General features: G+C 23.4%; 7 protein-coding genes across 7 annotated transcripts; 2 read left to right on the top strand and 5 right to left on the bottom strand.

Moving 5' to 3' along the window:
- Positions 1-1,392: 1,392 nt before the first annotated feature.
- Positions 1,393-2,031, bottom strand: PmUG01_14049800 (thioredoxin peroxidase 2, putative; the record flags this gene model as incomplete). The annotated part of the gene is made up of 1 exon (XM_029008067.1): positions 1,393-2,031. One exon carries the CDS (start codon positions 2,029-2,031, stop codon positions 1,393-1,395), a length of 639 nt encoding a protein of 212 aa, XP_028864393.1.
- Positions 2,032-3,124: 1,093 nt separating this feature from the next.
- Positions 3,125-4,376, bottom strand: PmUG01_14049700 (conserved Plasmodium protein, unknown function; the record flags this gene model as incomplete). The annotated part of the gene is made up of 5 exons (XM_029008065.1): positions 3,125-3,208; positions 3,308-3,466; positions 3,594-3,797; positions 3,909-4,022; positions 4,200-4,376. 5 exons carry the CDS (start codon positions 4,374-4,376, stop codon positions 3,125-3,127), a joined length of 738 nt encoding a protein of 245 aa, XP_028864392.1.
- Positions 4,377-6,077: 1,701 nt separating this feature from the next.
- PmUG01_14049600 (conserved Plasmodium protein, unknown function) lies at positions 6,078-6,875 on the bottom strand (the record flags this gene model as incomplete). The annotated part of the gene is made up of 3 exons (XM_029008064.1): positions 6,078-6,227; positions 6,543-6,593; positions 6,747-6,875. The coding sequence occupies 3 exons, from the start codon at positions 6,873-6,875 to the stop codon at positions 6,078-6,080; spliced, it is 330 nt and encodes a 109-aa protein (XP_028864391.1).
- A 1,093-nt stretch (positions 6,876-7,968) lies between these two features.
- On the bottom strand, positions 7,969-8,433 carry PmUG01_14049500 (conserved Plasmodium protein, unknown function; the record flags this gene model as incomplete). Its single annotated transcript, XM_029008063.1, has 1 exon — positions 7,969-8,433. One exon carries the CDS (start codon positions 8,431-8,433, stop codon positions 7,969-7,971), a length of 465 nt encoding a protein of 154 aa, XP_028864390.1.
- Positions 8,434-9,664: 1,231 nt separating this feature from the next.
- Positions 9,665-10,794, top strand: PmUG01_14049400 (adrenodoxin-type ferredoxin, putative; the record flags this gene model as incomplete). Its single annotated transcript, XM_029008062.1, has 5 exons — positions 9,665-9,674; positions 9,779-9,896; positions 10,086-10,189; positions 10,386-10,503; positions 10,680-10,794. 5 exons carry the CDS (start codon positions 9,665-9,667, stop codon positions 10,792-10,794), a joined length of 465 nt encoding a protein of 154 aa, XP_028864389.1.
- Positions 10,795-11,177: 383 nt separating this feature from the next.
- Positions 11,178-12,686, bottom strand: PmUG01_14049300 (conserved Plasmodium protein, unknown function; the record flags this gene model as incomplete). The annotated part of the gene is made up of 6 exons (XM_029008061.1): positions 11,178-11,208; positions 11,485-11,522; positions 11,662-11,751; positions 11,953-11,975; positions 12,130-12,285; positions 12,461-12,686. 6 exons carry the CDS (start codon positions 12,684-12,686, stop codon positions 11,178-11,180), a joined length of 564 nt encoding a protein of 187 aa, XP_028864388.1.
- Positions 12,687-14,125: 1,439 nt separating this feature from the next.
- On the top strand, positions 14,126-14,716 carry EMC6 (ER membrane protein complex subunit 6, putative; the record flags this gene model as incomplete). The annotated part of the gene is made up of 2 exons (XM_029008060.1): positions 14,126-14,452; positions 14,666-14,716. 2 exons carry the CDS (start codon positions 14,126-14,128, stop codon positions 14,714-14,716), a joined length of 378 nt encoding a protein of 125 aa, XP_028864387.1.
- Between the last annotated feature and the right edge of the window lies 1 nt (position 14,717).

The raw sequence follows: 14,717 nt of genomic DNA, 5'->3' as shown, positions 1-14,717 counted from the left end.
TAAAAGAATTTTATTTTTTAACAAAACATAAAAATAAAAAAAAAAAAAAATAAAGGAAGAGAAAAAAGAATTTTCCCCAATACTTCAGTTAATCACATTTTAAAGGGATTATTAAAATTTTTTTCTCTATATGCAGAATTTTAATTAGGCGTATTCAAAAATTCACATTATATATACATTTGTTTCCCTAGTTATTCCTTTTACATTAATTTTTTTTACTTTAGTGCTTAACACCTTTTTTTTTTTTTTTTTTTTTTTTTTTTTTTTGCGTTTTTTTTTTATTTTCCTAATTAATTTATTTATCTATCTATTTTATTTTATTTTTTAAGAATACTTTCGCAAATTTTAAATTTTTTGGGAAAACATATTTTGTAGTCTTATTTCTATAAAAAACAAAGAATTTCTATACATAAATATATATGTATATATATGTATATATATGCATGTGCATTTTATTCTTTTTTTTATCACTTTTGAATACTTTATACATCATTTATAGGAACATCTTTTAGTACCTATAAACCTTCACACTGTTATTTTGTAGATTTAAAATATGTATTAGTATCAATTTTTTACTTTTTCACTCACAATAGAAAAAGGGTTTTGGAGATATTCATCTAAAAACGTCGACTCTTTCTAGTTAGCAAAAGATGCATGACTATTTTGTATGCTTGTTTTATATATATACCTATACATATATTTACGTATGCATACATTTCTGCGCAATGCCATTATGGGTAAGAATTTTTAATGTTGCTTTTTTAACAGTACATGTATTTGTGTATGTAGATATATCGTATGGATTAGTGAGTTGTTCTTTTTTTCCGTATTGTTATAATTTTTATTTAAAAATTTCTCCCATTGATACTTTGTAAAATTGGACGAAATATATTGATTGAAATAATTATACCCAATTATTACCATATAATAGACCGTTAACCGAATGAGAACTTATAACAAAAAAATGGACTAGCAAAAATGTGTAGAATGAATATTCTAAAGTTTATTCATTAATGAGTTATAACGCATTAAAATTAAAAAAAAAAAAAAATTTTTAAATAAAAGAATATTATCCATTTGTTCGTGTATTGCTAAGCGTTTACAAAAAATGGCATTAATGACTTGTTTATTATTTATACATATATGATCTTACATATGCATATGGAGTAAGGGGTAGATACGCACATGTAGATATATCCGCATGCTCGTTTTATGATATATGTTTTTATTCTTTCTGCTTTCTTCTATTGACCTTACTCCGAATTGAGAATTTCCATGTGATATTTATGTCGGAATATTCCTCCTTTTTTTTTTTATTTTAAAAGTGTGTGCGATAAAAGAAATATTAATATATGTACACATAGGAGCATTTTTTAAAAGCTCTATTTTTTTTTATCCCTCATTTAAATAATTCAACAAAGATTCATTGTTCGGTTTAAATGATTTATCTCCTTTTTTCCAGTTGATTGGACACACATCTCCACTATTATCAACATGGATTATAGAATCTATTATTCTTAAGACTTCATTTACATTTCTCCCAATTGATAAGTCGTTCACAGTTTTATGCCTAATTTTTCCATTTAAATCTATTAAAAAAAGACCTCTTAAGGCAAAAGAATTTTCGTATAGTACATTATAATTTTTTGAAATATCTTTATTTATATCAGATATTAGGGTAAAATTGACATTCCCTATGCCCCCTTTTTCAATTGGCATATTTTTCCATGCCAAATGACTATAAACAGAATCTACTGATATTCCTAATAACTCCACGTTTCTATCTTCAAAAGATTTTATATGTTTATTGAATTCTATTATTTCCGTTGGACACACAAACGTATAATTTAAGGGATAAAATAATAAACAACAATATTTCTGACCAAAAAATGATGACAATTGTACATTTATAATTTCATTATTCTTGTTTAATCCTTGGGCGCTAAAATCGTGGGCATTTTTTGTTACTAAAGAAAAGGCTCTCCTTGATGTTCTGAACGCATTATTATATAACTTGTTTAAGATCTTCATTGTTTCGAAAAAGGGAATATATAGGATTAATAAGTATCAGTAAAAAAAAAAAAAAGAGCTCCTGTAGTGGTTATATATTTTTTATATATCTATTAAGTATACAAACGTATATTCATGTTTATAGTGTTCGAGATGAAGGAATAATAATGCTGCTTTTGTTTTGATTCTTTTAATTTTAAATTAATTGGGTGTTAATAAATATATGTATACTTTAGTGTGTGCTTATTAATAATTAAAAAAAAAAAAAAAAAAAAAAAAAAAAAAAAACCTGCATAATAATATATGTTAATATGCGTACATGTAATGTTTGTTTGATTTCTTGGTTCACCCTATTTCTAAAGATTTGCTAAAATTTTAATTGGGGATAAAAATAATACTACGGTCGCATGTATGTATTTACGTATATTCATATGGATATTTATGTATCACTTAGTACAGATTCGCAATTATATTTCATTAAAAAACAATAAAATTATTTTTTCATTTTTTTAGATAAAAATATTTTGGCACATTCGTTAAGCTGCTTTGTTCAAATCTTTTAATATTCTTTCGTAAAAAAAGAAGCATTTCATAGCTAATGCGTGGATGCAAAATAAATGTTTCATTATTTGCAGTCTCTAGGACGGTAAATTGAAAGTCTTGAATTAAGTATAAAGAAATTCCTATTTGTTTTTTTTTTTTTAATAAAAATTTACATTAAAACAATATAGAACAAGTTTTATTGATTTTTTTTTTTTTTTAAAGTTTACACATTTTTTATGTTTTGCATGAAAATAAAAACAACATATAATTAAAATAAAAAATAAAAGGGAAAATACACCAATTATTATAAAAAGTAAAATATAAAACAAAAACAATAAACAACTGGACAAAAAAAAAAAAAAAAAGGAAAAAAAACAGTGAGAAATATATATGTATATATATTATAAGCATATAAAAAAAATGTTATCTTCCATTTTGTCATTATATTTTGATAACTTTAATTTTTACTATTCCATTTGAATTATTCTATATTTATTTTAAAACTTCGAAAAAAAAAAAAAAGAAAAGCTGGAAAAAAAAAAAAACAGAAAAATACAAAAAATTGAACCTTTCAAACTTCATCATCAAATTCAGTAACGTTTTCTATTTTGTACGCCTCGCTCTGTTGCCTAAAAATTTCATTTCCAAAACCAGCCTAAATAAAATAAAACGAAAAAGGACAAAATTAAAGAATATAAAAAGAAAATAATATAAATATAACGAAAAGCATGTAAAAAAAATACTAAATTTTTACTATTCCTCCTAAAATGGCGCCCAAGGGAAAACAACAATTTTCAGCCTTCATCAATGCCAAGCGAATATGATGAGACGATTCATCTTCTACATCCAAAAGTCCAAAAATAAATCCGAATATTCCTCCCATTGTTATGGTGAATAATAATATCAAATACACCTGCGAAGTATTCACAAAACAGTGTACAAATGCATATATACGTAAACATATATATGTATATATATGTAGGTACACACTAACACATTTTCCGTTTTGTAACGTGTTTCCTTAAGCTTGCAAGTGATACCTGAGCTACGGATTCAATAAACGGTCTTGTTATCGATCCTTCAATAAAGCCTATTAAGTAATTTATCAAATCTATTAAGCTGAATGTTAAGGCAAAAGATATGCTAATTCCCAATATACAATAAATGGGAACTTTTGATAAGGGTGATAAGGAAAATAACCAAGAGCGATCAAAAAATAAGCATAAAATCCCCGAAAATACTATCTGAAAAGTGAAATGCAAGCACATATACATATATGCAAATACATACATACACATGGACATTTATTTATTTATACACACAAAATAAATAAACATATATGTATTGAATTGTACCAATGCTGCTAAGATCATCAGTTGACTTCTTCTATTTTCTGCTTCATCAATTACGTTAGCAGTTAATCTCCAGAAAATTATAATTCCAACTATTATAAATAATATACCAAAGTACTAAAAAAAAAAAGAAAGGGGGGCAGGCAAAAATAATATTATATAATACAAATATGCACATATATATATATATATATATATATATATATATATATATATATATATTATACATATGTATGTATATATATATCTTCATATGCATAAAACTGTAAGAAAAAATCACACTGTTCAACTTACCATAGAAAAAAATTTCGATAAGGAAACTTCAACTAACGTACAGTTAACTATCAGTGAACACATTATACCTAATATCATACCAACAATAGCACTTATACTTCCCTTAAAAATCAAATCCTTTGTGCATTTAATTCTAAACCCTGACAATTTATCAAACTCTTTAATTTCCATATCCATTTTTTAATTAAATATGTAACATACAGGATATTAATAAATATTTGTAAGTAAAAATTTTTGTAAAAAAAAATATATACATAGAAAAATAAACGCATCAACACGTTCATAAATATATATACATTAATACAAACACATAAATACATTTACATAAATATATATGTACAATTATGTATATGTTAACATATATATCACAAGTTGCAAATACTCAAAAAATCTTTAGAATATTTTATATTAAAAATTTAATTTTTCATTTATTGACCCCTCTTTTCTTTATTTTTTTAAATACGTAAAAAAAAGGAAAAAAAAAAAAAAATTAATATACGTGTATGTATTTTATATACGAATACTTTTGAATATAACCAAATTAATATGTAACAAAAGACTTTTTTTGTACATCCTTAAAAATTCTTTTACTCAAAAAAAAAATTTTTTTTTTCCTTTCTTTAAATGTAGCTTATAAAAAAAGAAAACCCGCATTTCTTAAAATTCTTTTTCATATATACATATGGAATTGTTACATATAGTTAGATTAACCTAAACTTGTATATATGTATGTATTTTGTATATATATATACTTAGGTAAATATACTATAGCAACAAAATGTGTTCCTGCGACTTAACAAGCACGATAGGATAAAAAAAATTTATAACACTACTTTTTTTTTTTCGTTGTTGTTCTAATTATAATTTTTTTCGTATTTTCGTTTTATTTAATGAAGTAAGGAATAGATGTTGAAAAACTGTTGATTTATTTTATTTATTTATTTTTTTTTTTAACACATGATATTATGATTCCTATATTTAATATTAAATCTAAAAAATTGTGTATTTCATTTTTATTAGAAAAAAATGCGATAATAAAGTGTTTTTAAATGTTATAAAAAAAAAAGAAAAAACATGATTAAAATTGGGGTATATCAAAAAGAAAAAAAAAAAAATATATAATAAATATATTTCTTTTATGATATAAATTTATATCATGTTTATTACTATTTAATTTTTAAGACCGTTCAACATGTAATTTTTGTATTATCATGAAAAGAGCAATAAAGGGAAAAGATGTTAATTTTTTTTTTTTTTTTCTTTTTAATGATATAAAGCGTGAAAGAAGAATAAAAAAATGGAGAAGCGTAAAATGTTAAAGCGGCTTGTTTAGGAATACTTTATATGGTTTGTTTATATGGACGAATTTAAATTTTGACTCATTTTATTTATCCTTTTTTTTGAATTTTGTAATAATAACACTCTTTTGCAAATCCATAATATAGTGTACATATATATATTTTTTTTTTTTTTTTTCCCTAAGCTGATGTGAAATTCTATTTTGTGATATATAATTAGACACACCATTAGTTCCTAAGAGTAACTGTGTAAATGTTACGCATGCATAAGATTTAAAATTTCCTTTTCATATCTTCATAGTTCTACATTAAAAAAGAATTAAGTAGATTGAAAGTTTATGATGAAAAATAAATTGCCTTAATGAGTTTCTATATTTGTATGTTCATGATTATATGTATACGTGTCTGTAAGCATATGCTTTAATTCAATGATTGAAGGAAAATACTGTAGAACGCAAATTTTTTTATATATAAAAAGGAATTTGTGCATTTTTCTCAATCTGCTGCTTAATCATTCTTTTTTAAAAAATTTAATTGAAGCATTTTTCTTATTTTTCTTTGTTCTTACACCAATATATGATTAATCTTCTAACAGATACTCTTTAAATTCTTCCAACTCCGTATTGGGGAAGGTCATTGAGTATATATCGATACTTTTGATTTTTTCTGTATTATTACTTGGTATTTTGTATGTTATATTAATAAGCCAATCACCTATATCAACTTTCATCTAAAAGGAAGAAAATAAATTAAATATATTTTATGATGCAACTTTTATTAGGTGAAAGCGTTTCATGTATGCAAATAATTTTAAGGAGCAAATTTTATCATATTTTTATATTTCTGTTTAGTGTGCGCATTAAAAGTAAGAGGAGAAATATGTACATATATTGATTATTTTGTACATATAAAATATGGACAGAAAAAGAAAAAAGTCTTTTTATTAAAAAATTATAACACTTTTAATATTACAAAATTGAGAAAATACATATTCAGAATGCTGATATATGAAACATTGTTTTTAATTAAGACGAATATATTTTACTTTTTCAGCTGTGGTGACTTCAATGTGTGCTCTCCTTTGTTGAAATCTTGTCTGTTAATAAAATAAAATTAAGAAAAAAAAATTAAAAGGGAAAGGAAGAAAAGAATGAAATGAATGGGAAAAAATGGCTTATAATAATAATGGAAAAAAAAAAAAAAAAAAAATTAGGTGTAATATGTACATATGTGTAATATGAACATATACTGGTTTTATTGGCTTTAAACTTTGCGGTATGCTTTTCAAGCTATTTAAGTCCGTTAATCTTCTATATGAAAATATGGGATTGTAAGTGAGCAAAGTTATGAAAATAAAGATGAAAAAGTTTACCCTCATATTTGCTTTACTATTTCAAAATAATAAATAAAAGTGTATTTTGTAGCTTTTTCCTTCTAACTCTTGTTTTGTGAATATAATAATTTATATTATTGAAGAAGTTTAGAATAAAATTAAAAAAATTGAACTGTATAAAATTAATGTGTCTAATGAATTTTTATATAATTATATCTAAAAAAAATTTCATACGGATGTTTCTGTATTTTTGTTCTTTTCCATTTAGTGAAATTGCAATATAACTTTTGACATATCCAAACAAATATATGTGCACATTCACACACACATACTTGTACACATACATATGTACTCATTCATTGTTTAAAGCATGATGTATGTACACTACTAAAAATTACAGAAACAAAAAATATATATGTTATTTTGAAAACATAGCTATATTTCGTTTTTCCCTATATTAAAATAAGCAGTTTACATGAAAAGAGCTAATAAACTATTTTTTTATAACGTCTACACAGCTATTCAACAATTTTAAATAATAACAAATAGTATGTTAAGAACGATGATAAAGCAGGTATATTTTATATTTTATTGTAAAATTATTTTTGTTGATAGAACAAAGTTTTGCACTGTTTTATAACCTTTTATATAAAATATGCGACTACACTCAGGATTTTACTGTGCGTATATATATATGTTTTGTGTGTGTATGTACACACATACATTTATGTGGGAAAAACAAGGAGTTTAATAAAACTAAACAAGGTTTACATAGGGTGAACTATGAAAAGGGGACAAATGAAGAAAAATGTAAAGTTCTTTTGAAATGTTTTATTATGTGTTAAATTATGTTGTACTGCTATAAGGGGTGATAAAAAAATAAATAATATAATGGGGATGTGAATAATTTAGATCATCCGGTACAAACGAAAATTTATTATTATTATTATGTACATATATATGGATATATTTTCAAATTAAAAAAGTTCATCAAATTTCTTGATAAATGAAACGCATTTTTTTCAAATGAGTTTTATAAAAAAAAAAAAAAAATAATTTCAAAAAATGGTATTCGTAATATTTCTAAATTGATCGTGATATATATATATAACATAAATTGTAGCGTCCCCACTTAAGGTTACAAAGGGGGCAAGTAATCCGAATCATCCACAACAATTCTATATAAGTAGGAATTGTAGTTCGCATAACTTTGAATATTGTTAATTAATATTTGTCCATACATTCTATTACATGCTAATAGGTAATTTTCACTTTTTAACCAAGTAGAAACAATAATATACTTACTTAAATTGTCTAAGTTATTTTTTCTTTTAATTATTTTTGTGTATAAATAACCTGGTTGCTTTTGACAAAATCTACATAGGTCCTTAAGCTTTTCTTCGAATACTTTGCTATGATTTTCATTGACTTCTAAAAATGTTAAATATGCGTATTTATTTTGTTTAAAAATAGGGAAAAATTCATATACTGTATCTATATCAGGATTTGCTAGACTATATGTAAATGCTCCTCCAATAATGAAACAAACAAATCTATTGTAAGTACGTATTCGAAAGGCATTATCGAATATTTTTCCTATCATTTTTTTCTTTTATATATATATATATGTATATGCTATTTACATATTTGTACTTATAAACGTTTTCGAATAATTATTATTATATATACATATATTCGTCGTTTTTGAGGTATTTTGGGTCTTAAGACGCTTGTTATTTTTTTCACATTTACTCGGTTTTACAATATAATGTACAAACACCCCTTGAAATGAGGAATATTAAAATAAAAAAAATTGTTCGGTTTTGTTTTATTTAGTTTATGTTTGTTTTATTGTGTTTTGGCATATTTTTACTTTATTTTTCCAGCTTCACAGTAATTATTATATTAATAGAAAGTTTTTTTTTTTTTTTTGTTCCTTTTGAATTTAATATATTATTGTAGGTGCTTTTGCCTATTAAGGCTAACACACCTCTTGGTGTAATTATAAAATAAAATAGAATTTATACATATATATGTACGAATGTATTTATATATATATACATATATTCTTTCATAAGTCCTTATATTTTCTGCATATACTTCTTACATGTATGAAAAATGAAAGAACTATATCATGTTAAAAAATGACATATAAAGATAACAATTTATAATTGATCAAAGAAAAAATTAAAACTTTAAAATTAAAACTTTAAAATTAAAACTTTAAAATTAAAAAATTTAAAGAATTGTAATGGAATGAAAAAAACAAAAAAGAAAGATATTATATAGAGGTAATTTTTATTTCGCACCTGTGTTAGGGACTTAACAAATTGAGCATTTGTTGTAGCCTATATAAAAGATGTAAAAAATAAAAATTTACAATATTAATTTTTAAAGGCATATGGAGAAAAAAAGAACAGTTAAGTAAAAATCAATTACATATATCAAACCATATAACAATCTTTTTTTTTTTTTTTTTTTTTTTTATTAAAATTTGTTATTTGTATAACAAAAGTCGATTGTTTAATAGAAACTTTATTTTTTTTTTTAAATTAATATTTTACGAACGTTTCCTTTTCCCCTTTTTGTTTTTTTCTTTCTTTTCCATTAGTGTATTATTATAAAACAAATGATACATTTGGAGAAAGTATATAACGATTTTTTTTTTTTTTTACAACGTAATAATTAATATAGAATACATGTAGGGACTACGATGGACAAGATAAAAAATTATAAATTAAAAGTACATAATTACATAAGAGATTATATGTGATTATACATGTATGTAATTATAAGAAAACGTATTTCAAATTAAAGGAAGGAGGAACAGGAAAATGATTACAAGTAAAAGGATTATAAAAATTAAAAAAAAAAAGACATTCATATGTATATATACATATTTACACGCCCATACATATAAACCCAATGCATAATTTTACCCTTTGTAGAGTTTAGTTTTCTCAGAAAAAATAATACACTAAAAAGGGTTTTATTTAATAAGATTGAAAATAATTATATTTATTTTAAATTTATCAAAACTTTCACGACACAAAATTTTGATGAAATGTAAGCTATTAAGGCCTAAATGTGTAAACATAGAAGATATATATATATATATCTATGCATACATACCTACAACGTTTATGTGAGTATTATAGTCTATTTACTTTTTGTTAATTCATTGCATATATGCAATTAAATTATTTGTAAAAAATATATTTTATTTATTTTTTTTTTTTCTTCAACCTTCTCAAGTAATGTAACATTTGTAAGTCAAGACAATTATGAAAAAACAGTCAAAGCAAAAGTAGGAGATAGTATATTAAAAGTTGCTCATGAAAATAAAATAAATATGGAGGGTAAACTATTATATTAACCCAGTGAAAAATACTGCCATTTAACATATACGCACATATGTGTACATATATGTATATATTTGTATATGTATATATATATATATATAGATATAGATATATAGATATATTCATGTATATGTCGCCTTATCAAACTGATATTTTTTTTTTATCCTTTTTACCTTTAAAGGTGCTTGTGAAGGTTTTTGTGCATGCTCTACTTGTCATGTAATAATTGAAGAAAAGTTTTATGACCTTCTGCCGGAAGCTTTAGATAACGAAATTGATATGTTGGAGTTAGCTCCTTGTATAACTGAAACGTAATATTGTGAACACATATCTGTATATTCACACATATATATATATATATATACATATATCACAAGCGGCCTATATCACATTTGTGGACAACAGTTAATGGTGAACATCACCACTGTTATGGATAATACTCCACTTTTATACTATTATTTGTGTGAACTCATTTTTCCTTTTATAGTTCTAGATTAGGTTGTCAAGTTAAGCTAACAAAAGAACTAGATGGAATGAAAGTAATGTTACCGCCTATGACAAGAAATTTTTATGTAGATGGTTATGTGCCTACTCCACATTAATTTTTCTTTTTTTTTAAGTTTTTTAAAATTAATTATTTTGCGCATTCATTATTTATGTAATTAATTTAAAAGAAAAAAAAAAAAAAAAAAAAAAAAAATTGTCAAGAGAAACTAATTAATATTGTCATTTTATGTTAAAGATATCGCATCTATTTTAATTTGTCTTCACCTAACATTTTATGCGGTTCATAAAAAACAGAAAAAAATAAAATAAACGTAAAAAAATAAATGAAATAAGCAAATGTGAACATATATATATATATATATATACATGTGTGTGTATGCATACATTTTTAAAAAATGCTGAGATCGATGAAATCGCATATTTAAGGGGCCATACCTTTTTTTTTCTAATTTATAATCATATATGGGGTTCGTCCTTTTTACCTTAAATACCTTTTCAAATTGTATTTTCTGTATCACGATATGAACGTTTCCACATGAAAAGAATTAAATAGAAATCAGAAATAAGTCATATTTTGTGTTTTTTTCATTTAATAAGGAGTATTTATAATTTTCAATAAATAACAGATTAAATAAAAATTTGATAGGATGTTCATATAAAAAAAAAAAAATTTTTTTTTAATATCCTTTTATATTATTCCGTTACATTTTACAATATTTTTTTATGGTAGTTTTATTTTTGTATATATAATTCCTATTTCGTTTTTTCATTTTTTTTCCGCGGACCTATTTTCCTCCTTAAAACGTTTTTGTTGCTCTTCAAGCTGATATCACATATAAACAATTGGATGTGGTTATATCTAAGCTCACTTATATGTATGTGTTTAAACACAAGTATATAAATTTTATCCACATACTTATTATATGAATTGCTAATAATAGAAATGATTATTTTATGCATACTTCTCGTATTCTCGAGAAAACAATATCCATTTCCTCTTCGTTTGTTAAGGGTCTATTCACTGCATTTTCCGAGTTACTAGCATAATCATTCTTAAGATATCGTGTAAAAAAAGGAATAGAAAGTTCATTTTAAAATATTATGAGGAGAGAAAAACTTAGTATTATTTTCTTTTTCTTTTTTCTTTTTACTCTTATGTTTACTAAGTTATATTTTTAATTTGGAGTATTTTAATATATTCCCGTGAATTATCAACGCTGTCAGATTTTTTTTTTTTTTTTTCTTTTTATTACTAATACGGAATTTTCAAAATCATCTGAGAATATGTTTAGGAAAAAAAAAAATAATAGAATAATATGAAGCTTTTATAACTTTTATTTTTATTTTTAAAGAAATATAAATTTAATTATAATTAACAAGAATATATAAGAAAAATGAAAGAAATAAAAAACGAAAAAAGAAAAACGAACCTTCATCCATTCTACTAATAGTTATATAAGGAACAGGTTCCCTATATCTACTTTCATTTTCATATTCTTTATCTGAGGATATATGTGACAAATCCTCATAATCCTCATTGGTAGAAAATTTAATTTCAAGGTCTAATTTTTTATTGTACTCATGTTCTAGCAGCGTTTCAAGCAATTTGTAATTATGTGTGCACGTACATATGTGTAGTTGGGATTGAAAGCAAGTATACATACATACATACATGCATACATAAACACGTACATACATAAACACATACATGTACGCACTTTCTTCAATTTAATGTGACAAAAAAATTTTCAAAATTTTAACCTGACTTATTTAAGTTTCTTTCGTCCCTCACATCATATAGTATATTTTCTAATTCTGCTAAGATAAATTTGGAATTTTCGTATATATTTGTTAGTTTATCATACGAGCAAAAAAGACTAGAACAATCATGTACGGCATTCTTGTTATAAGAATTAGTAGCAAAACATTTTATGATGAACGGAAGGTAGAAAAGAATAAACAAAGATACTAAGTGCATTCTTAACATTTTTACATCAACAAAAAATAATAGTAAAAGGCAATGTTAATTGCAAGAAGGGGGACGAACGACATGCCACAATATATATGTATATATGTGTTTATGTATATATATATATATATATATATGTGGGCGTTTAATCGTATGCATATATATATATATATATATGAAGTATACAATTTTATATTACAGACAAAATAAAAATATAATAGTGATATTAAAATGAAAAGGGAAAACAAAAATAAAAATGGAAAAATTAAAGGGAAAGGAGTTCAATTTAAGTTCATTCATAGTTTCCATAAATTTGGCAAGTAACCTTATTTTATTTATCCACATCTCTGCGTAATGACATATAATATACAAAAAGAACGCAAAGATTTATGCGTATAAACATACATATATATATATATATATATAATATATACATATCCTTACATTTGCGCATGTGCACGTATACGCTAAACCATCTTTTAAGCAGATAGGCCTTAACTACCTCTTATTATTATATGCTGTATTTAAATTTTCAGTAAGCTAATAAATGTGTGTATCTACACGTTTGAAAGAGAAAAAAAGTATGTTGTTTTTTTCATTTATTCTGTATATATCATTAAGTACATTTTCAATAGTGATAATGAAAAGACTAAATACCTTTATTTTATCATTCACCATTTGATGATAGTATTACTACATTTATTGCAATTTTTAAATTTACATCCTAATATGTTATTATTGAACTTTTATTTATTTGTTTATTTTTTTTTTTTTTTTTTTTTTAAATGTAAATTTAAAAAAAGAAAGAAGCAACCTCCTACTTTTTTTTTTTTTTTTTTTTGGTGTACTTTTAGACTTTAACGGTTTGACTTAAGAACTGATTATTCATTCTGAGCAATATTTATATACAATTATCTTAAAGGGAAAAAAAAGAAAATATCTTTTAAATGTTCTTCAATTTATATATTTTTAAGAAACTGTGAATATGTTGTTACATTTATAATTTCATAAGAATTCGCATAAAAAATTTTGTTTTTTAAATATATAAGTTTTTAGAAATTTTTTTTTTTTTTTTTTTTTTTGAAAGTACTCGATTTAATTTCACTTTATTTAAAAAATATAAAATTGTAACTTATTGTACACATGTAATTTGGTATTCCTCCTTTTCTTTTAGGGTATAAAATTAAATACAGTTTAATATTATTAAAATTTTATTAAAATATATAAGTGAAAAAAAAGTATACTATTTTTGAATATTTAATTACGTGAGCTTTGCAATGACATTGTTTGGAACTATTTTTATAACATATATATATTAATTTTTTTTATTATATCTACATAATAAAAATAGAATAATTATACCAGGATCAAATGCATTATAATATTAAATTAGAAAAAATATAAGGAACAAATTACAGGTAACAGATAAGTATAACTTTTTTATTTTCTTTTAAATAATGGAAACAAAGGAAAACACCATTAAAAACAAGGAAGTTAATTTAAAAACTAGTTTGGACTTAAAATTAGCAGACGACAATCAGTATAATGAGAATATAATTAAACATAATAAAAATTCATTGATTCTGAGTAAACAATTTTATGGGATAATTGGTGGAATTACAGTTGGAATTTTGGGAGTTCAAGGTATTTATGGTTTTCTCTTGTTTTCTATATTTACTCTAATAGGTACACTAATGACCTTCTTTCATATTAGGACTAGTTTTAAATCCTTTTTTTTAAAAAAGTCAGATATCTTTGTCGGTGATTTCTTTAGTGGATTAATAGTAACATAATAGATGAATATACACATATTTTTGATTTGCGAACGCGTTTAGGAATATGTACGTACGTGGATATTTACGTGTCAAATTTTTTGCATTCTTTTTTTAAATGTTTAATTACATCGCGCATATATGTGCGTATATATGAGCATACATGTATATGTATGTAAATATATGTATATATAAATATATATTTTTCCCCCCCCCTTTTTTTAGACCTTTATTTTGTTTTGGACCCTATCTTACGACATAATATACATTTTTTAAG

This window comes from Plasmodium malariae (genome assembly GCF_900090045.1).
Source record: "Plasmodium malariae genome assembly, chromosome: 14".
NCBI classification, from domain to species: Eukaryota; Apicomplexa; class Aconoidasida; order Haemosporida; family Plasmodiidae; genus Plasmodium; species Plasmodium malariae.
The sequence above is the reverse complement of the archived record's forward strand: the minus strand, read 5'-3'. Positions and strand labels throughout refer to the sequence as shown.